The 27,603-nt window shown below is 44.9% G+C and overlaps 2 protein-coding genes across 4 annotated transcripts in view; one reads left to right on the top strand and one right to left on the bottom strand.

Moving 5' to 3' along the window:
• The window catches only part of JAZF1 (JAZF zinc finger 1), a 309,481-nt gene that overhangs the window by 188,438 nt on the left and 93,440 nt on the right, over window positions 1-27,603 (top strand). The gene's annotated exons all lie outside the window — the stretch shown is intronic.
• Window positions 21,918-23,492, bottom strand: LOC308245976 (neutral amino acid transporter B(0)-like; the record flags this gene model as incomplete). The annotated part of the gene is made up of 1 exon (XM_080663847.1): window positions 21,918-23,492. One exon carries the CDS (start codon window positions 23,490-23,492, stop codon window positions 21,918-21,920), a length of 1,575 nt encoding a protein of 524 aa, XP_080519973.1.

The raw sequence follows: 27,603 nt of genomic DNA, 5'->3' as shown, positions 1-27,603 counted from the left end.
CCCACACGCCACCGTCTGTCCGCGTCCTTGCCTCGCAGGCGTCCCCGCCTCGCAGGCGTCCCCACCCCCGTGAGCACGACCGGGTCCAGGGTCAGCCTTGAATTGCGTTTTCCTCACTTGCAACAGGAATAGAATTCTGCAACTCGCTCTTCACCTCCATCCACCGCCAAACCACACCAATTCCCTCTTCGCTGCCTCGGTCTGCACAAAGCGTGGTTTCATGGCTATGTTTGCAATAAAAATACTGTAAATCATGTAGGGCTGGTGTAGGAAAGGCGGGGTGGGGATAAAAGAAAAACAGCCCTCTCTTCCCAAGTTCAACTCAAACCCGGCACCTTCTCGGAAGAAGCTGGCGTGGTGTGATTGTGGCACTGAACAGTGTTAATGTGTCGAGCACCCTTTCTTTTAGCAAATCTTCCGGAACTGGGAAGTGATGCCGTCATGCCGCTCACAGACCATGAGCTCCTCCTGATTCTACCTCCTTGTTTTGCAATAGCCGGGGAAGGAGAATTCCGATTCTTCCAGTAGCTTTCCAACTGAACATTCATGACGAAGTACAGAAACACATGTATCCAAGTGACATGTCACTTGGCAGTTCATATTTTTCTGTCTCCTCTTGTTTTCGTGTGCAGTGGCCTCGGCGGTCATGTGTTTTTATTCATGTAGTCATATCTTTATTCCCTGCCGCCTGACTTGTTCTAGAGATGGAACAAGACGAACCTCAGAAGTTAAATGCGAACAAGATGTGCAGGAATGGGTTTCTTTTAGGGATAAGGGAGGAATGCCTTCGAGTCAGGAAGGATTTATGATTTTTGGCTTTGTTTTCCTCTTTTGTTTTTCATTAGTCTTTCAACTTCGCAAATTCTAATGTGCTCAAGATTTATAAAATATAAGGGGCTGTCATTCCTTGTCAGGAGGGAAGATCAAGAAGGATTAATCAGCACTTTACTGAATATAGCCAAATGTCCAGCAAAAAAGATGTCACCTAGAAATACAGCTGTTCTTAGATGGGGAGACACTCGCCAGCCTTCTGAATGTTGTCAAATTTGGGGAAATTTAAGGACACTGTGGTCCACAGCCCGTATTCCTCTCATGCAGTAATTTTGAGATGTCAGAAACCCGGGTGATAGACACTCGTGCGTTAATATCAGCTATAAGAAAAGCATATGGATATCTGCTGCGTGAGACAACTTGACCATAAAAATAAACATGTTCACATCTTCCTTTCATGCTGCCCCCAGTTCTACTTTAGCGTGGATTCTTGCAAATAGAATGGATGCATTTTTTTTTTATTGGATGCCTGACTTTTTGTTTGCTTATTTGTGTTCTTAAAAAAAAAAAAATCATGGAACAAAGTTGCACTGGGCACAGACAACTTGAAAAAAAAAAAAGAAATGCAACATTTTAGTCCTGTCAAGAGTGATGGTCTTTGCCTCAATTTCATGCTGACGAACAGTATGTACATATTTTGACCTTTGGGTCTGATCTGCACTGAAATGTGCAGTGTCGGTGTCTGTAAGTGAAACCCTGTAGCTGTCACAGCTGTCTTGACTTCTGGGAAATCTACAGCGAACTTCTAGTTGTTCTCATGCTGATAATGTTAGAAAAAGAAACACATGCGCACATACTCACACACTCAGTCACAGATACCACGATAAATCCCAGACCACAAACTATAGCAGGAAAGTCTCTCTCTCTCTCTCTCTCTCTCTCTCTCTCTCTCTCTCTCTCTCAACAGTTAACCTTAAATCTACCTCAGTTTGTTAAAAATGGAGTCATTGCCGAAACCGGTTTGGCTCAGTGGATAGAGCGTCGGCCTGCGGACTGAAGGGTCCCAGGTTCGATTCCGGTCAAGGGCATGTACCTTGGTTGCGGGCACGTCCCCAGTGGGGGGTGTGCAGGAGGAAGCTGATCGATGTTTCTCTCTCATCGATGTTTCTAACTCTCTATCCCTCTCCTTTCCTCTCTGTAAAAAATCAACAAAATATATTTTTAAAAAAATAAATAAATAAAAATAAAAATAAAAATGGAGTCATTTACAGACATCAGTTCGTGTGCTATCACTTGTGTGGTTATTTGTGTGTGAGAACCGGGACTGGAAGCTGCTTCCTTGCCACCATTTGAACTTACTATTAACCACCCGGACGGGGACCGACCATTCAGAACGTGAAACAAGATAAAGACTAAGTCTTTGTTTTCTCCTCCAAAACTTAGCTCGGATCCTCTTCACAGGTGGAAATACAACCCTAAAAGCGACCTTGTTTCCAATTTAGAATTAATAGAAATTTAACTGTGACCTGGAGAAAGATGATTTTTTTGTACTTCTAAAATTGCCATTGACTTAACAAATAGAAAATAAGTTTGCAGAATACTGTATGCCAAAGTATACATAATGTATATGAGGACAGAGTCCCCAGAAAACTTGCAGTCTTAGTATGTGTTCACCTTGATTTACAGAAAAATCGGCCCCTGAAAAGTTCCACTCCAAAAAGCAGCATACTTCAGAGTTTGAGTTCCCTAATTCTAAAAGCTGGCTTTGTTCCGTTTGCTTCGTTTATTCCGTTCAAGAGGTGGCTGTGAACCCCATGTAGGGATGTTCTAACGGAAAGGGTGGTGGGGAGAATCACTTCTGTTAACCACTTTCGCCTATTGATTTAGAGGGGACGCAGAAGATTTGCAGTGTATTCCAGTCGGGCGTGTGTAGGATTACTCTACAACCAGGGCCAAAGTTCACATTCCCTGCACTATCGGGGGACATGCTCTCTCCAGCACGTTGCTGTTTTAAAAGCAACTGCCTGTCTTGCTGATTAAAAGTGATTTTAACTCCAGTGCTAAATACCAAAATGAAAGCGTCAGATAGGGGAGCGCTTGGCTCTCTATTTGCTTTTACCCTGAGCCTGGCCATTAAAGGTAATTAATTTACGGCCCGGCAGAGCCTGCCGCCTTTCTTCTGTGGATTTGTTAGTTCTGGATTCCGTGTGGGATTCCAAATATCGCTCATAGCCGCCATTCCTGGTCCCCTGGTGCCCCCTTTCCCTGGGAGAATCCAGGAAAGCCTTCTGTGCTTAGAAATCCAAGTCTTGACCCGCATGGATTGGTGCGGCTGTGAGTCATCCGATCATTACAGCCCGCTGGACCAACCTTTCCTAAGTGATGCACGTGTCCTGTGAGCTTGGCCTTCCCCACACTGAAGGCTGTTGATCTCAGGACATTTCCAAGTATCTCTTTGAGCATTTTCACCCTCTTCTAACAGAAAGTCAGCAAAGTTAAGCATATCTACCATCAGACATTTTTGAAGAAGAATTATTTGATACTTCTTATCAATGTGTATATTTCCTCTTCTGTGCAGCTAGTGTGGGATCTGGTAAATTCTCAGTAAGTTGAGTGAGAATGTCCATTTTGTGGTGAATCAGGATATTGTACATAAAGGACTGCTGGGGATTCATATCAATAAGAAGGTGATGTGCAGAACGCAGGAAGGTTTGAAATTAGTGTTTAATCAGATGCCACGTCCATTTTACTAGTATAGATGGGGAAGCTGAAGCTCGGTGAGCTGAGATTCGAACTTGGGTCTGTTAGGGCCCAAGCACTGAACCAGCCTCTCTGGGTGATCACAACAAGCCTTTGATACCCATGATGGAAAGATCCTGAGAGCACCCTGAGCCCCTAGATTCTCAAATACCATCTCATGGGCGCACAAGGAAAATGCGGAACCCCCGGGGCGGGGGAGGGGGGCACTCCTACTGAAACTTTTAAGGATAACATTTCCCTGTTTCATAAAAAATGTCTAGTGAACAAAGTGCATGTCGTAGAGCTGGTCAAAGTCGGCATTCCGTTTTCATTTATCCAGGAATGATTCAGGCAAATCCCATCTTTCCTGCCATCCCTAGCTCCCGCAGTCAGCTTTCTTTGGGGGCCCTGTTTTCCTGAAAAATAAACTCTCGAATGTCGTCACCAGTGTTCCTAGGCATGTGTACAGTGATGAGTGGAGTGTCCCACAGCGCCGTTATCATTCATCCTCCTTCCCCCTTGACTTGGAGCTGGTTGTGTGGCATTTTAAGATGTTTACACTATTGGAACTGCTATTAATAGAGACGGTGCATCCACCACCTTAGTGAGGTGTATTCTGAACATTTTCTTGAGTATCAAGTGCATCTTTTGGGGACTAGGAAAAGATGTCAAAAGATACAAAATTGGTAAAAAATAAATAAGTTATGTTTTAAATAAGCCTTTATGCCACTGCAGGGAGCTGAATCTGTAAAGGTGGAGGACGAGTGAGGAATGAGTAAATTAACAAAGGTGGCCCTATTCCTCCCACCTGCTCTCTGTGTGATAAATAATCATAATTTCCTTTCCTCACTCCTGACGTATTAGGCTGCTCACAAGGTTTCTATGTGGTGACCTATTCTCTCATTTATTTCATTGACCGAGGTCTCCAATGGCATAGATACGAAGTCCTTGTCTGCTAGGTGTGTTAGGTTCGTGTTTTATTGCTGTACCCAGAGGTCTGGGATATTTTACATGCTCTTCTTAGAATTTTCAATTAGCAAATTTTAATTAACTAATTGATGTTTCTTATTAAAAAGCTTTTATGATTTGTCATAGCGGTCTAGCTGTGTGTGCACCCTATTCTATTAAGAAGCCATTAAATCCGTGGAAACCGCCTGTGAATCCATTAATCTTACTGTGTAATGCAGTCGTCTGGGTGTGGAGCAGGGCATTTGTAAAGGAGTTCCTTAAACTATGAGGACCTTCTAGCGGGAGAGGGTTACAGCGACGGCGCTGGGCTCGGGAAGGCAGTGCAGGGCCCCAGGTCACCGAAGCACTCTGTTTGGATTGATGTTTTAGTCTGTTTTTAGTCAGCCATTTTTTATGCGTCTGTGTCTGATGTTCTGGAAATTTACACGTCTTACCAGCTGCATAACTTGAAATCCTGCAGAAACATCCCCATGACGTGAACCAGCCTAAGACGTCACTTCCTCTGAGACCACCTTGCGCATCATCCAAGTATCACCATTTCTTAGAAGATAAAAGTCACAAAATACGTTTACTTATTTTATATGTGAAATAAGCACTGAAGTACTAGGTGAGGCCTAATGTCTGGGATACAAAAGCTAGCAAGTTAGGAAATCGGTGTGGCCAACGACACGACGTCCTACCAGTGTGCCCGTACGTAGGGCACCGGGGAGCGTTCTGAGCATGTGAATTCTGTCACTTACCCAGGAGAGAACCGAGGGGGGTCATATGGCAGGGCCACACAGGCCTTTGTCGCTAGAGGGAAAGGGGGAGGAAATGCAGAGTCAGGGCAGAATAGAACTGAATCAGCAGCACAAACTTTAATGTTTCTATTAAAACTCAAAGGTATGGCCCAGCTGGCGTGGCTCAGTGGTTGAGCATAGACCTATGAACCAGGAGGTCACACTTTGATTCCTGGTCAGTGCACATGCCTGGGGTTTCAGGCTCAATCCCCAGTGTGGGGTGTGCAGGAGGCAGCCAATCAATGATTCTCTCATCATTGATGTTTCTCTCTCTCTCTCTCTCTCTCTCTCTCTCTCTAAATCAATAAAAACATATTTAAAAACGAAAATTCTCAAAGGTATGATTGGCCATTACTCACGTGCAGCCTGGATTCCGTGGGATCTCAGGTGAATAGACTCTTACTTCAGCAATAGCACTTTAACAGACTTTACAGCTCCTCTGGCTTCCCAGTCCCCAAGGGGTTGAATGAACAATTTGCAGATATTCTTCTCGTACGCACTGGCCCTGTGACATGGAGGCAGGTGTCCACAGCAGCTAGGCCTGGTTTTAGCCAAAGTAGGTTAAGTTTGGCATGACTGTGTTTTCATCCCCTCCTCCTTTTTGGCCGTTGGCTGACTTTCCTGGTGTTCTCTGGACCTATCAGCCTTCCCCATAGGGCCTTCTCAGTAGCTTTAAGAGTCATGGTTGAGGGTAAAGAATGGGGGCAATAGACAACAATTCCAGTGGAGGGCCATTAGGTAGAGAGTAACAGGGAGCTCTTCATGAGGTTCAAGGGCGTTGGCTCATCACAGCTAATACATTACCATCTCTGATAGCATTCCCGTGTCAAAATATTTTTGAATGTTTGAGTCATAACACCAAAGAGTGTGATCTTGTCAATTGGGGTCTTTGGACACATGGCAGAACCAGAGAGAGAAGTAATTGAGTTCAGGATCTCTTGTTTTATGTAACTAGTTGATCACCTGCTCTCATGGACACACGAAGGGTAAAGGGTATATCCAAATTAGATGGTCCCGTGTTAGCCCATATGTCAGCTTCTACTCTGTACTTGAAACTCATGGAGCTGAATCAAGGTTCTGATCCTTGTGCAAAACCTTTAAGATCTCTGCACCCAATTCCAGGACTTTCTTGTCCCTCCTCCCCCTGCGGCATCCACACTACACCCACCCACCCCCATCAAAACACACGCTCATCTGCTCATCCCTCCAGTGTCGGTTAATTCAGTAAGTGAAGTCAGCATATCCCAGAGGGAGTTCTTCAGAACACACATTCCACCAGATGCTCTTCACAGGATCTTATGGTCAACTAAGTTTGAAAAGTGCTGTATGTCATAGGTAATGATGCATGGTGCAAAATTTAAAGATTCACAATACAAATGAAAACTGATGAGAACCTTTTTTTTTTTTTTTTTTTTTTTTTTTTTTTACTGAAGATGTCTGATTAACCTTGCTTAGAGTTCCACATTTGACTGTAGAACCCTTTAGGAAGTGCTTCATTAAGTCAAGGTCATGCCTAATGTGGTCTCAGATGTTATTACCTCTTACAGCTGACATTTTTGTGTAAAAACACACCTTTCTCCACCATCCCCATCAGTTGTAAAATTTAAAAATGTAGCCAAATTGCTGAGTGGGTTTGAGTTTGGGGTGAGAGGGCAGAGAAAGAAGCCTGTCTCCATGAGTCCCTAGGAGTCACACCCAATTTCGCAAAACAGCAATTTGGTCCTGACCCACAGAAAGCCTGAAACTGGAAGAATCTGAGTCAACTTCTTGTTCTCTTTTAGAAGCCAGGAAACTTACAAGGCTTTGGGGAGGTGATGTCCATCAGGAGAACACTCTCGAAAGCTAATTAAAAGTCCTTGAGTACAGAAAGTGTTTCAGGGAAACAAATCATGTCAGTCCGATTGGAAAGGTCTCTGTCAAAAGCAGCCAAGAGCATTAACTTAGCACCATTATAAATGAAACGATATAAATTACACTTCTTTTTCTAAAAAAACACTGAATTCAGGGAATGCATGCTGGCTTGATTTTCATGAGTTACAAAGGATGTGTTTCACATATTACTGCTTTTTTCTATTACTTCACAAATCTGGCAGAAACCGACACTGAATATGTAAAAGACTAATATGTACTTTAAGAAGTATATGTAGGCCAAACCACAGGAATTTATTGGCCAGGTTCCTTAATTGTCATGGAGTTAGAAGAAGTCGATTAAGGGTCCTGTCTGAGCTTGGAGAGTTCAGTGTGGTGCCTAGAGAGGGGTCTTATCCACCAGTTGGAGCCCAGCTTGCCTTGTCCTCCACCCATGGACCTCGACTTTCATTTGATTTTCACGGTCATCACTTTTACACTTACAGGTCAGTCCCTAACCCACCTTTCTTAGTTAATCCTCACTTATGGATATTATTTTCCCTTTTTTTTTTTTTTTTTCAGAGAGAGAGAGTAGAAGGGAGGGAGGGAAAAGAGAGGGAGAAGAGAACATCAATGTGAGAGAGACACATTGACTGGTTGCCTCTGCATGCATCCCGACCCGGGCCTGGGATGGACCTGCAACCCAGGTATGTGCCCTTGACCGAGAATCAAACCTGTGACCTTTCGGTGCCCTGGTAGACATTCTACCACTGAGCCACACTGGCCAAGGCTAAGCCACCTTTCTTTGAGTTGCTGAATTTGGCCGTCATTTATGGGCTGATCAGTCATGATGATGAAAAATTGCTGGCGTTCTAGACTGGACTTGCTTTGTGGGTGGAGGACAGGACTGATGTTGACAAAGAGGTCCCACAAAAGCCATCATCCTAAGCAAGTGTTCCCAGATTCGGTGGCTCCATAGCTGCGCATCTCTCTGCAGGTGACGAGAGGCACTGAGCTTCCCGAGGGCCATCTTCGTCCACACTGCATAACCGCTGGGACCTCACCCAGCCCCAGCCAGGCTGGCAGAGCAGTTGGGGAGGAAATTAAGTGAAGGGAAGCAGGGAAAAGAAAACATTAGGGCACTTATGAACCGATGTGTTTACCTATAGGACCTATAATGGGTGGGGCCCCTGAGGGGCTGCCCAACACAGATGAGCAAAAAGACATCTGTCAGAGGCTCTGGGATGTCTGCAGTTAGAAATGGAAAGCCTTGCCTTTGCTGGTTCCTGGACAGACTGCCTGGGAGGGACCGGCTGAGGGATGAGCCTGCACACAGCGGAGGGGAGGGTCTAGCTACAGCCGTGGGCAAACTACGGCCCGCGGGCCAGATCCGGCTGTTCTATCCGGTTCTCTTGCTCTCCCCTCCGCTCCTTTACTTTGAATTTATATTAGTTCACACAAACACTCCATCCATGCTTTTGTTCCGGCCCTCCGGTCCAGTTTAAGAACCCACTGTGGCCCTCGAGTCAAAAAGTTTGCCCACCCCTGGAAGACATCGGGTGGGACAGAGGCTAGAGGTCCAGTGAGTCACCTGTCAGCCTCCAGCACCTTTTCACCACGCTGGAGGGGTGTTTGTACTATTGCTCTGGGTCTCAGATGAAATCTCCAATATCAACTGGCTGCATTGTGATTGTCGAGGCAGGACAAACAGCCCATCTTTCCCCCAGGGCACTGGAGAAACAGGTCACCATCTCATAGACCCAGCCCATAGCTTATGATGGGTATGTCTTTTAGGGTCTTTGGTCTGATCTGGAAAGGGGTTTAAACATCCATTTCAGCCTGTTTTCCCGTTGTTCAGGTTAAATTCATCATTTTTATCCACCCTCGCCTCCCTCTCAGCAAAAACACCGCATCTTCGGAGGTCTGTTTAGAGGTTCTGAGGGCCCAGACCTGTCAGATCAGGTCAGTTCTGAGGTCAGGCACTCAGGCCGAACCACTGGGCCTTGGGACCCGCTCCCTCCCCGCTTACCCTCTCGAAGCTGAGCTTGCAATAACGTCAGGCACTTAAGCTAAGTGCGGTGTCCGAGGGCTGGGTTTGTCATTTGCCGTGGTGACTAAAACAGCACATTTTAGGTTCAGCATGAAGTTTGTAAATCCTTTTTATACCCATAAATTTTAAAATCAAATGTTACCTTTTTAATAAATGCCAGAATTTGGTTTGGATAGCTTTTGCCTCTTGGCTGTAGTTAACAAAAAAGCCCACACCTTAAAATGTTGTTTAAGCTTAAAATTTATCCACCTCCATTTAGGATTAGAGCGGCTCGAAAAAGTACCCGTTGGCGGAGGATATTTTTAGGGTGGCGATATAGCCTTATGCGACTTAAATTCTTAGCCTGTGGTTTGCCAGCTGGAAAAACTTGAGCTTGGTAGAACTTGAAGCATCATCAAATATTTGTTCCATGCTTTTAAAATAAAGTAGGCTCAGGATTGTGCTAACACTGTAACTAGTATCCCAAACTACTGCCCTTCGACCAAAAGAAACTACCCTTTTTTCTCTGTGCTAAAGATGATTTTATTTCTTATGAAGCTCTTTGTTGATCAGGATGTGGTTCCATTTGGTAACATTTAAGGGATCAAATAGGTAAAGACTTTTTATAATGAATATTGATAGCGGGTGCCTTCAAATCCCTACATGCTTGCACTCTCGTAAGAATAAAAATATCTTAATGTGTTTTTTCCTGAACATGTTTTAAACGCATTTCTTCGTCTGTGCTTATAAAGAGAAGAGCACAGGCGAATGTGGATGGCATCTGATTTTAATAACGAGGGGACATGCCTGTTGCTCAGCTCGCAGCCCTGTGGCTGGTTACAGTTCTCTTCATTCCCTTCTCCTCAGTGATTCATCATCCAGAGGACAACTCCGCTCCACGCTGAAGCTCCGCCACTTTGGGAAGGTCCAAGGGGTGGCTAGCTTTTCGCTAGAGCTGTGTTTCAGCTGTTGGTTTTACTTCTGGGACCTAGGGTGAAATGTAACCAAATCCGTGGATTGGAATGTAATTTTGTACCCATGGGCTGTGTCTGCATTACCAAAGCCTCTCGTGGAAAGTGGGAAAAGGCCCCCAATTTGGAATGGTAACACGAGCGAAGCATAGGAACCATCTCACTGAGTGCCAGGGACAGTGCCCTCGTCCCCTTTTCTATCTGGATAAATTCCAATTAACCCTTCAAAACCCACCTTCAGAAAGGCTTCCCTGGCCTCTCCCCACCCCTAGAGTTAATTACTCCTGTGTGCTAAGTGCTGTGTAAGCAGTTATGTTTATCTGTCTTTCTGGAGACCTGCCTTCCCTACTAGGTGAGGGGCTCCTTGAAGGAAGGGGCTGTTTCTTACCCACATTTATACCCTAGAATTGAACACAAACTCATTGTTATATTGAAGTGAATTGTTGGTAATGCAGCTGCTCTGAGCGTCCACCCCACCAACTTTGACATTAATCAGGTTTTCATTCTACAAGTATTTATTGAGAATCCTGAGTATCAGAATCCTAAATGTTCTCTGAATGAGTTAATTCATCATGCGTGAATGGGCACACTGAGACTCTTAGAGCCACAAAGCAAGTGTGGTTGCCCACGAAAATCAGACAGCTAAGCACAAGGCTTATGCTTCAACATCTCAAGCGCGTGCTTTTCCTTTGTATTTGCATACACTGTGGTAGCAAGTGCTTTAGAACCTGGTTTTTAAAAATGCATTATTAAATAGAGACCTATACATTTCAGTAGGGTAACAGAACTATTCTTTTTGCCTTAGCAGACCTAATGCATCAAGGAATGTCAAGGTGAGGAGCGTTATAAAACATCAAAGGGGGAACCAGAATAGTATTCCTAAAGGGAAGTTATCACACCCAGATTAAAATGAAAGAGCATACTTAAATAGCGGAAATGCCTTAATAATAATAACTGTTTATTGAGCCCTTTCTATGTGGCAGGCGCTGAGCCAAGCTTCCTGAGTAAGATGGGTAAATGGAAGTAATTAAGTCCTATTTAAGCCTTTTCCTATCATAAAAGAATGGGCACAGTTGTGGAACTCAAACAAGCATTTAAAAAGGAAATGGTAGTGGCCTAATTTTGTATTTGCAGATAGAGAAAAAAGGATAAACCATCTTGCATGCAAAGGATGTCTTTTTTTTGTGCGTGAAATTCAGATTTTTTTAGTGCATTTTTAATAGAAACTTATTGCATTGATTTGTAATTATCGCGTCCTACATTTGGCCTTGGAGGAACCATTAATAATGGATGCTGTGACAACTACTTGGTGTAGTTCTATGCAGCACATTGCAGGCCAAGTATTGGATTAAATATCTGGCTCATAGCACATAGTATTTAGACTATTTAGTAGAACAATGTAGAATTCAGGTTTTGTTACCTAAATTTGGTTCAAAGTTAGAATGACTTCATAAATACCAATCCAATGTTTGATCTACAGTATTTGATTAGGTCAATGATTATTGGGACCATTATCATAAAAAGCCCATATTTTATTTAGTAAAATGGGTGCCTTATGTAGACTTACGCAAAGGTCCCATAAGCATGATAGTGGCCATTTATGGATAGTTTTCCATAGATCTATTTTCATCACGCTAGATGGGGCCACTGGACAATCCCAGCCCCTCTTAGGAAGGATGGAGTTTCAGGGAGATGGCTCCAAACATACCTAAGGACACTTGGACCATCTTGCAAATGAAGTAGCTTTGCATATTGAGGCCTTCAAATGATTCACTGTCTAGAGTGGCCACTGGGTGACCCACTGTGAACTTCAGACTGCATAGACTCAACCACTGTGCAAAGAAAAGGGGAAGTCTCGCACTCTGAGATCTGGCTGACCCACATAACCACTTCGGTCGTATGTTATAGATTACAGAACATGTTGGTATATGCAATCTCATTGGTTATGCTCATAACAGTACTACGAAAGCTTGAGCCTTGGAAATGTTAACAGATATGTGTGAAACGCAAATGGACACCTGTGTTTAACAAAGGGGAGTGTATTGGGCTGAGGTTGTGTCCAAACTCTGATAAAAAGCAAAGAAATCTCTCAAATATAGGGCTGGCTCTTAAGTATTCAATAAAAGGAAGGGAATCCCAGGGTCACAAATCCTAGGAAGTTTCTGAATTGGAATTATGAGACTACAGGGAGGTAGTTTTACCTGAATCTGAAAGGGCAAATTGAGGCTCCTGACATAAACCCTGCAAACTGGCCGAGCCATAAGGTGGTACTTCTTAAAGACTGGCATTGGCGAGGGGGAAGAATTCTAACTGGCCACAAGACCCGTGCAGCAAAGGTGGGCATCCTACCATGAGCATGGTGTCATTTCCTTGCATGTGATTTGATCCTGGGGCTACACATGCGTTCTAAAAGCTGGCAGTGTGGGGACCCCAGGTACCAACGAGAAAAAGAATACTGCCACACATTCTGCCAGATGGGCACAACTACGGAGAGGATCATGGAAACCAAATGGTGCCTGAGGATCAGCAAGATAAGCCAGGATACTTCTATTGAGAATTGCCTTTTATCAAAAACCCTTCTCTTCCCAACTCTTTTATTTTGCCCCAACTCTCCTTGGCCCCCCAAAATCCTGACATGGAGGAATATTGTTCTGGAGAATTTATCTGACTGACTGTGAATTGAAGGATCCTACAGGTAAACAGCAAAAAGGAACAATCTAAATAATGGTGCAAAGGATGTAACTAATGGAGGGAGCCGCTTTTATAGGCTATATATGCAGCTAATAGGCAATAGGGCCTGTTGAATGCAGCCTCTTACTGAGCCTTGTAAATTTGTGGGTGCACATTTTAGTTTATGTCATAGCCTCTCGGTATTCAGAAAATGGGTCTCCTCTAAGGGCACCTAGTAGTTAATGGCATTAGTTATCAAGTATTCTAATCGCTGGCCTGGGGTAGAACACACATAATGTGCTATGAGTGTAGGTGAGAAAGCTTCAAAAATAGAGCTCTAAAACTCCACCACTGCCTTCAAGTATGATGTCTTAAATCCAGGAGTCTTCATTCTTTCTTTAGTCACCAAAAAGAAGGGATATATCTCATAGCAAGGACTCTAGCTTGTTTAATATCACTGTTGTGAGAACTGATGAATAACACTGAGCTAGATTCCTTCATATTTTGAAAGTCATAGAAATCTGCATACAAACCCTTGTACATTACCAACATAAACCATCGCTGTGTCCCTGTTGCTTATACCTTGGTCATAAATGCTCTCACATGCCTAAAGTGATCTTCAAAATATGAGGCTGTTGGGATTATTCCAATCCTTGGAAAGTCACAATTGTACAAATGCTAAGTTATCACTGTGAGGTAATTAGAGGTTATTACTAAGGTTTCCATTTGGGTTCTTTTTCCATAGGCATTATAGAGGACTGGGGACAATTAATGTAGAAATAATGTTCATTTGGACCTTAAAGTCTCTAATATTTATTGCTAGATGTGTTTGATTAGATGGGAGAGGGAAAAATAAAATAGCTGCCTCCTGTATAAATTTTACCCAGTACCGGCATGCAGTTTTTATTTGACCATCCTTTGGTGATAGCTGGATCACCATGGCATGAGAATAGAAGAGGAGTAAATATGATGCTCAGATGTAAGCACCCCTGGGTCTTATAAATCTCCCAGGAAAGCCTCTCAGAGAGTTTCTCTGCCTGGGTTCCCTGAGTTGCAAACTATCCTCGTTACCTCCCAGCTGAAAGCATGCATCACCCTTGTTAACACATGGGCCTCTGTGCCTTTGCCCCCAGCATCCTCTCTAGCTTTTTGGCATCCATGTCAGCCTCTGCTACAAGTTGACCAAAGATGTAGGTACGATGAGGAAAGAGAAATAGGAAGGGAAGTGGAGGCCAGCTCTGGAGGATGGAGGCCAGGTTGGCTGGCTGAGATGCCCAGCTGTTAGTCATCAGAGTCTTCGTCTCCATCTCTAGCCAGCCTAAGGCAATGCTGGCGGCAGGTACTGTGAGCAGCCAGGTGGGAATCAGTGGGCAGAGGCCTAATAAATTTTCATCAAGTATTCCAAGGCTTTGATCCACAGTGAGGAGTGGATGTGATGGCAGTTTATTACCATATGTGACTGGTGATGTAAATAACCAAATAGAAGGAGAGAAAGAAGAGTAAATTTGCTACATTTCAAATTTTATAGTTGGTTGGTTTATAGATCACCATGGATCAAAGGGGAAAATTTAAGGAGTATGGACTTGACTAAATTATGTGAAATGTCAAGAAATAAATGTTAAAAAAGAAAGAAAGAAATGCTATATTAAAGCAGATTCATTTGAAAGAAGCAGATGCCCTTATGAGTCACAAATAGCAAACACAGCAAACAAAATTACTGTCTGGTAGATTCCTGATATACTAATTGCTCCTATTGTATTGTTCTTTATAGATGGCTACTATTACATAGTGATTATAAATCCATTAGAAAAAAAGTACATCCAGTGATAAAATTGAACTGTCAGCAGAGAGCAAAATACACAAGATAATTATTTTAATCTTGGAACCATTTTAAACTCAAATGCATTTAAAACTATTTTGCAAACATATGACATAGAAGTATCCTCATGGATTAGTGATTAATCCATCCTACTAGCAAACAACAAAAGCAGATACTCTCTGAAAATAATCAAAATGCACATGCTTTATTAGGTAAAATGGCACATGTAACACACATAAACTTTTTATTTTCACCTGAGAGGGGCAAAACAAATTGCTTCATGATTCCTCTCTAAAATGATCTAGACTTTAACCAAGTTTTCCTAAAACCAAATAATACACCATTTCTGATTAACTGCAGTGGTCAGAACATTTCCCCCTTAGGGGGAAACCCAGCAAGGCTATCATTCAAAATAGATGGTGAAATAAACAGTTTCCCAGACCAAAAAAAAAGACTAAAAGAGTTTATTATCACCAAACAAGCATTGCAAGAAATGTTAAAGAGACTGCTGTAAAAATAAGAATTAGAGAGAAAACCATAGGCATAAATAATTAAAATGCCAATAAGTAAATACCTACCAATAATAACCTTAAATGTGAATGGATTAAGGGTAGCTGAATCGATAAGAAAACATGACTCAAATATATGCTGTCTATAAGAGATCCACTCAGAACAAAAGACTACACAGGATGAGATTGAAAAGATGCAAAAAATAAATTTTCATTCAAATGAAAAAAAAGGCTGGGGTAGCAATACTCATTCATATCTGACAAAATAGACTTCAAAATGAAGGCCATAACAAGAGACTATAAATATTACTACATAATACTAAAGGGATCTGATAAGAAAATATAACCCTGATAAACATATATGTACCTAATATAGGAGCACTTAAATATATAAAAATCTTATGGAGGACTTTAAGGGAGAGATTGGAAGCAATACAGTCATAGAATGGGACTTTAACACCCCACTGACTTCAATGGATAGATCTTCCAGACAAAAAAAATCAAAAAGGAAACAGTAGCTCTAAATGACACACTAGGTCAGATTGATTTAATTAACATGTACAGAACATTTCACCCCAAAGTTGCAGAATATACTTTCTTCTCAAGTGCACAGGAGTCATTCTCAAAGATAGACCACATGTTAGGACACAAAACAAGTCTCTACAAGTCCAAGACAATTGAAATCATAGCAAGTATTTTCTCAGCTTATAATGGCATGAAATTAGAAATCAACTACAAAAAAAAAACACTCAAATCATTCAAACACATGGAGGCTAAAAAGCATGTTGTTAAAACAATGACTGGGTTACCGATGAGATCAAGAAAGAAATAAAAAAACTTCTTGGAAACAAATGGAAATGAACACACAATAACCCAAAATCGATGGGACACAGCCAAAGCAGTTCTGAGAGGGAAATTCATAGTACTATAAGCCTATCTCAAAAAACAAGAAAGCCCAGGCAGTGTGGGTCAGTGGTTGAGTGTCAATGCATGAACCAGTAGGTTACTGGTTTAGTTCCTGGTCAGGGTGCATTCCCAAGTTGCAGGCTTGATCGCCAGTGGGGTAGTTGCAAGAGGTCATTGATCAATGTTTCTCTCTAATGGATGTTTCTATCTCCCTTCTCTCTCTAAAATCAATAAAAACATATTTAAAAAAGAAAAAAAATTATCTAACCCTATAACTTAAAGAATTAGAAAGAGAACAACAAGAAAATCTCAGAGTAAGTAGAAGGAAGGAAATAATAAAGATCAGAACAGAAATAAATGACATAGAGAGTTAAAAAATAAATAAATACATAAGATCAATGAAACCAAGAGCTGGTTCTTTTTAAAGATAAAAAAGATTGATGAACCTTTAGCCAGACTCACCAAAAAAACAAAGATAGAGGACCCTAATAAATATAATCAGAAATGAATGAGGTGAAGTAATTAATGACACCATAGAAATGTAAAGGATTGTAAGAAAATACTATGAAAACTATATGCCAACAAGCTGGACAATGTGGATGAAATGGAAAAATTCCTATAAAAATACAACCTTCCAAAACTGAATCAGGAAGAATCAGAGAATCTGAATAGGCCAATTACAACTGAAATAGAAGCAATAAAAAAAAAAAAAAAAACACAAAAACTTTCAGCAAACAAAAGCCGTAGTCCAGATGACTTCACAGGGGAGTTTTACCAAATATTCAAAGAAGAATTAACACCTATCCTTCTCAAACTATTCCAAAGAAATCCAAGAGGAAAAAACACTTCCAATCTCTTTTAATGAAGCCAGCATTATCCTAATTCCAAAACCAGATAAAGATACTACTAAGAAAGAGAATTACAGGCCAATATCCCTGATAAACATAGATGCTAAAATATTAGCAAATTGGATCCAGCAATATATTAAAGAGATCATGCACCATGACCAAGTGGGATTTATTCCAGGGAGGCAAGGCTAGTACAATATTTGCAAATCAATAAAATTAAAAGACAAAAATAAAAAAATTAAAAGACAAAAATCACATGATCAGTAGATGCAGAAAAAGTATTTCACAAAATCCAATACCCATCCTATATAATAAAAGGCAAATAGACTGAATGGCGGAACAACCAGTGCTATGATGTGCACTGACCACCAGGGGGCATACGTGGAACATGGTGGGTATCAGCCACGGCGGGATGGTGAAGCAGGTGAGCAGGGGTGCCAGACCAAGATGGGGCACCAGTCACTGTCATTGGGGCAAGCATCTGGTGGTTACTGAACATTCTTTGCTTCCATGTGCCGCAGTCCCACCAGCGGGCGCTCGCGCCTGCTGGTGCCAGCCCCAATTGCTCCATTCCATCAGCGGGTGCGAGCAGGACTGGCGCTGTCAGCATGTGGGAGCGGCAGCATTGGGATCGGGGCTGCCAGCAGACAGGGGACCAGGGCCACAATGGATGGACCAGGGTCGGGGGCACAGAGGATGGCCTGAGACCGGCCCTTGTGCCCACTGCAGCCTTGCAGCCCACAGTTCCTTTCAACATGTACGAATTCGTGCACTGGGCCCCTAGTTTTTTATAAAACTCTCATCAAAGTGGGAATAGAGGAATCATACCTCAATATAATGAAGGCCATATATGACAAACCTACAGCCAACATCATTCTAAATGGGCAAAAACTAAAACCATTTCTCCTAAGAACAGGAACAAGACAGGGATGTTCGCTTTCATCACTTTTATTCAACATAGTACTGTAAGCCTTAGCAACAGCAATCAGACAAGAAGAAAATATAAAAGGCATCCAAATTAGAAAGGAGGAAGTAAAACTGCCATTATTCACAGATGACATGATATTGTACATAGAATACCCTAAAAACTCCATCAAATATAAGTGTAGCAGGATACAAAATTAACAGTCAGAAATTGATGGCATTGTTATACACCAATAATGAATTCTCAGAAAGAGAAACTTTAAAAAAATCCCATTTACCATTGTAAGGAAAAAATTAAAATATTTAGGAATACACTTAACTAAGGAGGTAAACTACATGACATTGGGGAAAAAAAGTCAGAGAATGATATAAACAAGTGGAAGAATATACCATGTTCATGGATTGGTAGAATTAGCATCATTAAAATGTCCATTCTCCCCAAGGCAATCTACAGATTCAATGCAATCCCTATTAAAATACCAATGACATATTTCACAGATCTAGAACAAGTACTCCAAAAATTTATATGGAGCCAAAAGGCCCCGAATAACCACAGCAATCTTGAGAAAAGAGAACAAAATTGGAGGGATCACAATACCAGATATGAAGTTATACTACAAAGCCACTGTAATCCAAAGAGCCTGGTTCTGGCACAAGAACAGGCATATAAATCAACTAGAGGCCCAGTGCATGAAATTCTTGCATGGGTAGGGTCCCTAGAGGCTGCTGGCTGCCCACCAGGGCCTCCCTTCCCTGGCTGCTGGCTGCTGGCAAGGGTCTTCTTCCATTCTGCACCGCTTCCTGGTGGTCAGTGCACGTCATAGCGAGCAATTGAACTTCCAGTCGGTCGAACTCCTGAGGGAACACTTTGCATATTAGGCTTTTATATAGATAGATAAAACAGGACCCAGGAATCGACACAAGCCATTACCCTCAACTAATATTTGACAAAGGAGCCCTAGCTGGGTTGGCTCAGTAGATAAAGCATCAGCCTGAGAATTGAAGGGTCCCAAGTTGGATTCGAGTTGGGCACATGCCCAGGTTGCAGGCTCGATGCCCAGTAGGGGGCATGCAGGAGGCAGCTGATCAATGATTCTCTCTCATCATTGATGTTTCTCTCTCTCTCCCTTTCCCTTCCTCTCTTAATAAAAAAAAATATTTTTTTAAAAAATATATTTGACAAAGGAGGCAAGAGCATACAATGGAGTCAAGACAGACTCTTCAACATGGAAGCATTAAACAGAGTGAGGAATCTGGGATGGAAGGCAGTGGAGGGTGGGTGGGTGGGAGGTAATAAATAGGAACAAAAACAAAACAAAAATACAGTCTCTTCATTAGTGGTATTGGGAAAATTGGACGTGTACATGCCAAAAAAATGAAACCAAACCACCAACTTGCACCATACACAAGAATAAATTCAAAATGGATAAAAGACTTAAATGTAAGTCATGAAATCATAAAAATCCCAGAAGAAAATCTAAGTAGTAAAATCTCAGACATCCCTCGTAGCAATATGTTTGCTGATACATCTCCTAGGGCAGTGGTCGGCAAACTGCGGCTCGTGATCCGCAATTTGCCACTCTGTTGACTAATGAGTTTGCCAACCACTAACCTAGACTCTCAATTCCAATAATTACAGGCTGTTGTTCCTTGTGATTAAGCCCCTATCCCAGTGGTCGGCAAACTCATTAGTCAACAGAGCGGCAAACCACGGCTCGCAAGCTATAGTTTGTTGACCACTGTCCTAGGGCAAGGGAAACAAAGGAGAAAATAAATAAATGGGACTACATCAAATTAAAAAGTTTGCACAGCAAAATAAATCATCAGCAAAATGAAAAGGGAGCCCACTGTATGGGAGAACATACTTGCCAATGATACATCTGATAAGGGGTTAATATCCAAAATATTTAAGGAACTCATGCAACTTAACAAAAGGAAGACAAACAATCCAATAAAAAAGTGGGCAAAGGACCTAAATAGACACTTCTCCAAAGTGGACATACAAACGGCCAAGAAACATATGAAAAAATGCTCAAAGTCACTAATCATCAGAGAGATGCAAATTAAAATGACAATGAGGTATCACTGACACCTGTTAGAATGGCTGCCATCAACAAATCAACAAATGACAAGTGCTTGAGAATGTGAAGAAAAGGGAACCTTAGTATACTGCTGGTGAAAATGCAGGCTGGTGCAGCCATTACGAAAAACAGTATAGAGTTTCCTCAAAATTAAATATGGAACTTCCATTTGACCCAGTGATCCCACTTCTAGGAATATAGCCTTAAGAAACTCGAAAGAGTATATGCACCCTTATATTCATAGCAGCGCAATTTACAATAGCTAGGATCTGGTAAGAGCCCTAGTGCCCATCAGGAGATGAGTGGATAAAAAAAGGTGAGGACCATTTACACCATGGAATACTATGTAAGAGAGCATGGATAGACCTGGAGAGTATTATACTAAACGAAATAAGCCAGTCAGAGAAAGACCTCACTCATATGTGAAATCTAAAGAACCAACTAAACTGATGAACAAAATAGATTTAGAGACATAAAAACGTGGAACAGATTGATGAATCTCAGAGGGAAGGCGGGGGAGGGGTGGATGGGAAGAGATTAAGTGAAGAACTTATAAGCATACTAGAGTACCAGTGCACGAAATTCATGCACTGCGGGGGGGCGGGACGGGAGGATGTCCCTCAACCCAGCCTGCACCCTCTCCAATCTGGGACCCCTCGGGGTATGTCCAATGGCCAGCTTAAACTGGCCGTCAGACATCCCTCTCACAATCCGGGACTGCTGGCTCCCAAACGCTCGCCTGCCTGCCAGCCTGATCACCCCCTAACCACTCCCATGCCAGCCTGATCAATGCCTAACTGTTCCCCTGCCAGTCCGATTGCCCCCAACTGCCCTCCATGCTAGCCCAGTAATCCCCAACTGCCCTCCCCTGCTGGCCTGATCACCCCCAACTGCCCTCCCCTGCTGGCCCGATCACCCCCAACTGGCCTCCCCTGCTGGCCCAGTCACTCCCAGATGCCCTCCTCTGCTGGCCTGGTTGCCCCTAACTGCCCTCCCCTGCTGGCCCGGTCACCCCCAACTGCCCTCCCCTGCTGGCCATCTTGTGGCAGCCATCTTTGACCACATGGGGGCGGCCATCTTGTGTGAGGGTGTGAGGGTCAATTTGTGTATTACCTCTTTATTAGATAGAATGTGCATAACCCATAGACACAGACAATAGTGTGCTGAAGGCCTGAGGTGGTTGGGGGGAGGAGGAGATCAGGCTAGAAGGGGTCAATGCCGGCGGGGGGGGGGGGGACATTTGTAATACTTTCAACAATAAAGATAAGTATTTTTTAAAATTGACCTGCTGCCCTCCCATATTGGAGTAATGAATAGACCAACCATTTACTAAGCATATAGACAACCATTTACAACCTCAAGGATTGACACAGCCAAAACCCTCCTTTGCCTCTGGAGTCACAATTCTCCTTAGTCTAAATCTCTGTGTATCAATATATGTGTGATTGAAGTTAAATAGCAACTTTGGAGCCACTCAATGGCTAGAACAGTGGCTCCCATGTATGGCCCTTCCTCAGTCACTTAGGGAGATCTTTTTATTTTTTTAATACTTGACAATTTTATTGGTAAGAAAAATGTCCTCTGGAGTGACAGCAGTGTTTGTCCTCAGTCTCCCCCTACCCAGAGTTCCCCACACACATACACGCACATGCATACACACACACACACACACACACACACACACACACACACACACACAGCTACAGCCACCAAAATAACCAGCAAAGAAGCTGACACACATGGGAGCAAGCTATCAAAGAGGGCAGAATTCCATGTGGCGACCTGGATGAGGCGAGGAGGATGCTACTTCTCCGTCTTGCTGTTTCCTAACCTTGGGTGGGGCAGGAGTTGAGGACCTGGGAGATTTGGGGAGACATTCATACCCACATACACTTATATCCCAGTAGCAAGGTCTCCCAGATTTGGGGTTGAGGAGAGGTAGGTTGGGAAGGGAGGCTGGGGCCCTTGGCTCCCCAAAGTTTATGGGCGGGCTGCCAGAGAATGAGTTTGTCCGTTGATCCATCTCTTGTGATTTGAATATCCAAAGTGCCCCATTAGAATAGGGGAGGTCTGACTGAGCTCTTCTTGGAGCTGCTAGTATCTCTAGAAGGTCTTGAATAGCGTTTGAGGATCGGCAGTGTAACCACAGTGCTGTCACTCTGCACCTGGACCAACTGGGGCACTGAGCCACTAACCTTTCTCCGATCCACCAAATGTTGGAGGATTCCCGCCCCAAAGGCATCACCTTCCACGTTGATGACCGTACAGGTCCGGTCCACTAGCCAGTCCACAGCCAGAATCAAGGAGAGGTCAACCGGCAGGTTGACTGCCTCGAGGATGATGGCCAGAGTGAGGACACCTCCAGCAGGGACGCCCGCGGTGCCCACGCTGGAGGCGGTGGCCGTGATCAGGATGGTGATGATCATCACTACATCCAAGGGCCTCCGGTTGATCTGTGCAATGAACACCGCGGCCACACACTGGAAGAGGGCGGCTCCGTCCATGTTGACAGTGGCCCCGATGGGCAAGATGAAGCGGCAGATGTTCTTAGAGATGCCGTTCCTCTCCTCCACGCACTGTATGGTCAGCGGCAAAGTGGCGGAGCTGGAAGACGTGGCGAAGGCAGCGGCCAGCGCTGTCAGGATGCCCCACAGGAAGCGGTAGGGGTTCTTCCTGGTGAGGATGAAGTACAAGAAGGGCAGCACCAGGAGCCCGTGGATGAGGTGCCCCAGCAAGATGCAGAGGACGTACTTGCCGACACTGGTGAAGAGCTGCTTCACGTCGTCCATCTCTATGATCTTGCTGGCCACCAGGAACAGGATGCCCACGGGGGCGTACCACATGATCCAGGAGACCATCACCATGGTGGCGTCGTTGAAGGAGGCGAAGAAGTGGATGAGAATCTCCCCATTCTGCCCCAGCTTCCGCAGGCACACGCCAAAGGCGATGGAGAACACCACCAGGCCCAGGATGTTCATGCCCTCCACCTGGCGCCCCACAGGCACCTTCATCATGGTTCCGAAGAAATCTCTGTCTTCGTAGTAGGTCGAATACGAGCGGAAGGTTGCAGTCACCAGGTTGGAGGGGAAGAAATTTCTCAGAAGGTCCAGGACAGAACCCAGCACAGAATTGCTGGTGTCCTGTGGGGGGGCGGGGCTCGTGTCGTTTTGGGCCTTGGCGAGGTCGGCGCCTGGCTGCAGAGCCACGGCCAGGCTGATGCCGATGATACACCCCAACAGCGTGGAGACCAGGAAGAAGAGCAGCGCCCAGGAGCCCAGGCGCCCGAGCACGCCCGGGTCCAGGCTGGCGCTGCCGCTGATGAGGCTGCACACCACCAGCGGCAGGATGACCAGGCGCAGCATGCGGAGCAGCAGCTCCCCCGGGAAGGCGAAGGCCGCCAGGCGCAAGGGGCCCAGCATGGCCGCGCCGCCGGCCCTGGACAACCCCAGCCCCAGCAGCACGCCCCCCAACACGAACAGCATGGTCATCAGCAGCAGCAGGTTGGTGCGGAGGCAGCTGATCACCGGGTTCGAGGGAGGGCCGCCTCCTGCCTCGCCTGGTTTCAGTGTGGCGGTGTGCTCCACCGATCCAGACCCTTTGGGGTCTTCCTTCGGCTGGTCGGCCACCATGGTGAACGCCCCAGGGTTTCTCAGCGCCTGGAAGCAGGGAGAGCTGGGGGCGCCTGCCTAGGACACCGAGGTCCCTTAGAGCCGCGAGTGGCGTAGCAGCCCTGGGGCTGGAACGCTGAGGTTCCGGGGACTGTGAGCTCACGGCGCCCGCGTTCCAGGCCCTTGGGGATGGAATGCCCTGACCGAGGCCCCAGGCTGGGCGCTGGGGTCCCCTGCGCTCCCAAGGGTGGGTCCGCAGCCCAAAAGCGGGGAATTGGGAGCGCCTGGGTTTCTTGGCCCTGGGAGTAAGAATACAGGAGTTTCTCACGCTGGGACCTAGGGTCCTGGGCTCGAGAAGGTCTTACAGAGACGAGTTGCTGGTGGCGCAGATCTCGGACGCCGGGATCCTGGATCCGGGAGGCGGGACCTGGGGTGCCTGGGTCCTGGAAGCGGAGGGCTCGGGAGTCTAAGTGTGGGGGTTTTAAAGGGAGCTCCGGGAAGAGAGGAGCCAGGCCACTGAGCGTGGAAGGCGGTCCTGGATCCCAGGAGATAAGGGCCCTTAGCCCGGAGGCACCCTCCCGCTTGGGTCGTGGCTCCAAGCCTGAGTCACAGGGAGATCTTAAAGGCACAGGTCCCTGGATCCAGCCTCGAGAGATTCCGGTCGAGAAGGGGTGATGTGCAGCGAGGCGTCTGCTTTCTGGTCTTCCCAGTTGGCTTTGGAAGGCACAGCCCTGTGAGCATTGTACTCCGTGTTCTCAAGGCCACAGGAATGGTTATGGAGGGAACCATGGGGGAACCATGGAAACTCCTGGACTCTCTTTCCAGTAACTTTCAAGTAAAACACAAGCTGCTTCCTCCCTAGTCCCTGTCAGCAGGGACGTGAGGCACTGCAAGATCCCAAAGTGCCTTCGGTTTGCCATACTAAATAGATGGTCTTTAGGTTCAGTCTTCAAAACTATGTATGCTTACGTGGTGTGTAGTACCTAGAATATCGCATTCCCCTTCTAGACTTACTAACGAAATTTACTAGAGGTTTAGACAAAGCTTTAACTGTGAGATTTTGGAAGGCGGCTGTGGTTGCCAATATTCTGAGGACTGTCCCAGATTCCAGGATCACTCATGAGCTCTCTGAACTTTGTTACTTTCAAGAAAGGTCTCTTAGTTCCAGGCCAGTGCTTCTCAAAGTCAAACTACATACCAATCACATAGGACTGGGTGGAATCCAAGAGTGGTTATATGACAAGTACCCAGGCTGTGATGATACAGCTCATCCTGACAACTGCTGATGAACCAGACCCCTGATGTGTGTTGCTTATTGCTCAGGAGAGCGGTGAGTAGCCCTAAGGGACAGGTGTAAGCAGACGTGGTTGGGGAAGCAGTGGTAACTTTCAGAGAGGAAGAGGGAAAAGTGCTGAAAAGATCTGACCTGTCAGGGACCCTCAAGCCCTGGGGCAGAGAGGGGAGTTCAGAGGGCTCTGCCGGTCTACATCAAGGTCAGAAGTCCGGAGGAGCCGCACAGAAGGATTCTCAGTGGGGAAAATCAGGAGAGCTTTTCACAATCTAGAAAGTTCGTGCTGGGCATGGCTTACTGGACTTCCCTGGATACTTTATGCACTAGCACTGACATAATTTTGTATAAAGCCAGGACCCACACCCTCAATTCTGTTTAGAGTAGTATCTTCTTGTTTTACTTGGTTTTTCTAACTGTGAGCCCAGCAGCTGAATGTTTAAACTCTGGCCCTGGAAGATTTTTTAAAAGCTTTTTTTTTTTACCAGGGAAGTGTGGCTCAGTGGTTGAGTGTCGACCTATGAACCAGGAGGTCATGGTTCAATGCCCGGGTTGTAGGGCGTGCAGGAGGCAGCCCATTGATGATTCTCATCATTGATGTTTCTATGTCCCTCTCCCTTCCTCTCTGAAATCAAGAAAAATATATTAAAAGGGAAAAAAAAAAGCTTTTTTTTTCAGTATCCCAGAAGTACCAAACTGGATTCTCAAATATATCCCCAAAGATTTGAGAGGGAAGGACTGTAGTCTTGTAGGTCTTATGATAGTTTTAGGATGGCATTGTTGACAGTGCATAGTGGGGAGGTGTCAACGATTACTTCCTGAAATGCAAAATGTAACAGTCCCATCATAGTTGATGGTAGGGTTCCAAAAAGGGTGTAGAGAAACAGAAATTAGGCAAGGGTTTCCTGCAGAGCCCAGGGATCCAAAATCTTTTTCAGCCCCTTGGAAAGACAGTGAGGACCCAAAATAGAAATGAATCTCTTTGGGGCTGACTTTACTCACAGTGCTGGAGGGCTAACGGCTGACATGTGTTTTTACGGATATGGCTGCTAATGGAAACAGCTTCGGGCAAATGACAGCACCCAAAGTTCTCGTGTGACCCCTGCACGATTTTTGGACGAACGTGACTTTACCAAAAACAATAAATGAAATCCTGCGGACGTCCATATGCTTCAGGCAAGTTCAAGGAACTATTTTGTTGGCCTAAGACCAGGAGTGGGAAATAAATAGCAGGCGTAATTAATTTTTAAGATGTGGTCAACATTATAAAATGAAAATTGATGATAGCTGCTCAAATCTGGCATCTACATACAAAACAAATTATAGTTCACCATTCAAGTCACAGTTTGTATTTCAGATTACTTAATTTTTCAGTAGAAGTGTGTCAACAGGCATAGTCTTCATAATAGGCAGCCACATGGCAAACGGTTGATACCCAGAGAAATAAGGGATCCGTCTGCAGGCAAGCACAGGCCTGTGACTACTACCGAATGCACTGTAGATTCAGCCTTAGAGCCACACTTTCCGATGAACGGGACTCATGCATAGAGATGGATACAGAGGATACAAGTATGGCTCTTATAGCTCCTCAGGTACATACATTGTGTTCCTTGTTACCAAGTGTTTGGAAAGATTTAGTTCCCCCTGTAGTGTTCAGAGAGAGTTAAATGCTGTCGGACCATTAAGCTCTGCCCAATGGGGCAATAATTTTCACACGAAACTTGTCTGTAGAGGATGTGTTTCCATAGTTCCTGGAAACCTCGTGTGGAATTTACATGCAGGCTTAAGGACACACAAAGGAGGGAAGTGGTACCAAGTAATTTCCACATCAACATTGCGTGGTGTCATAGGAATCAAAGGGAGTGTGTAAGCCAGGAGACAGGCATAAGCCCTCCAGGTTTTATTCCCAGCTGAAATCTGGGTTCACCATGCCGGAACAAGGTGGTGAGAAGCTCAGGGTGCGGAAAACTGGGCCGCTGTGGGCCGCTGTGGGCCACGATAAGTCTCAGCTCCTACCCTAGGGAAAGTGCTGTGTACCGCACCCCAAATGACACTTGGCAGCACTCATCAAAGAAAACGTAGGCGCGCGCACTTTATGGGGAAACAGCGAGGGCTCGTGAGGGGAGATGGCTGATCTCAGCGCTGGAAGGAGAACTAGCCCACACACTGTTTATGAAACACTTGATTTACGCCCTCGTGGCACTGACTTGGCATCCTCTCGAGGGAAAGACTTGCTTCCTGATTTGCGATCATCTGTGAAGGAAGTAATAATGAGCCAGGCTCGAGGTGACGGGGAAGAGGGGACACATGATTTGAGAAGGAAACGCTCGTGATCCTTTCTTCCATCTCCCCTTGCATCTCCCCGCATCTGTTGCCTGGGGACTCATCTGGGCCTCGTTAGCCATCCAGCCACGCAGCATCTGGCTTAGTTAGCAGTGGAGGTCTACACTGCCTTCCTTTCCCCTGCAGGGTTCCCCCTGAATCCTTACTGCGAGCTATCCTGGGCGTGGCCACTGGGGACACATCATTTGGCCATCACCAAACAGGATGGATTCTTTGTCCTTTGCACATAGGCCACATGATCCAGATGTAAGAAATGTGAACGTGTGTATTTTAGGCATTCGCTTGAGATGGTGCCCTTCTAATCTGGGAAAATTAGGAACCATTTCTGAGGAGGTTGCTTCAAGTGATGCTTGGAACCCATGTACAACTCTGGGTTATCGACAGGTCAGCCTGCGGAGGGCGGGCAGGTGAGGCAGGAAGGTGGTGACGAGCAGTGATGGTGTTTCCACTTAAAGAAGAAGGGCTCTGTGGGGTAAAAGCCCGGGAGAAGAGGTTTGTGCC

This window comes from Plecotus auritus (genome assembly GCF_963455305.1).
Source record: "Plecotus auritus genome assembly, chromosome: 4".
Lineage (NCBI taxonomy): Eukaryota > Metazoa > Chordata > Mammalia > Chiroptera > Vespertilionidae > Plecotus > Plecotus auritus.
The sequence above is the reverse complement of the archived record's forward strand: the minus strand, read 5'-3'. Positions and strand labels throughout refer to the sequence as shown.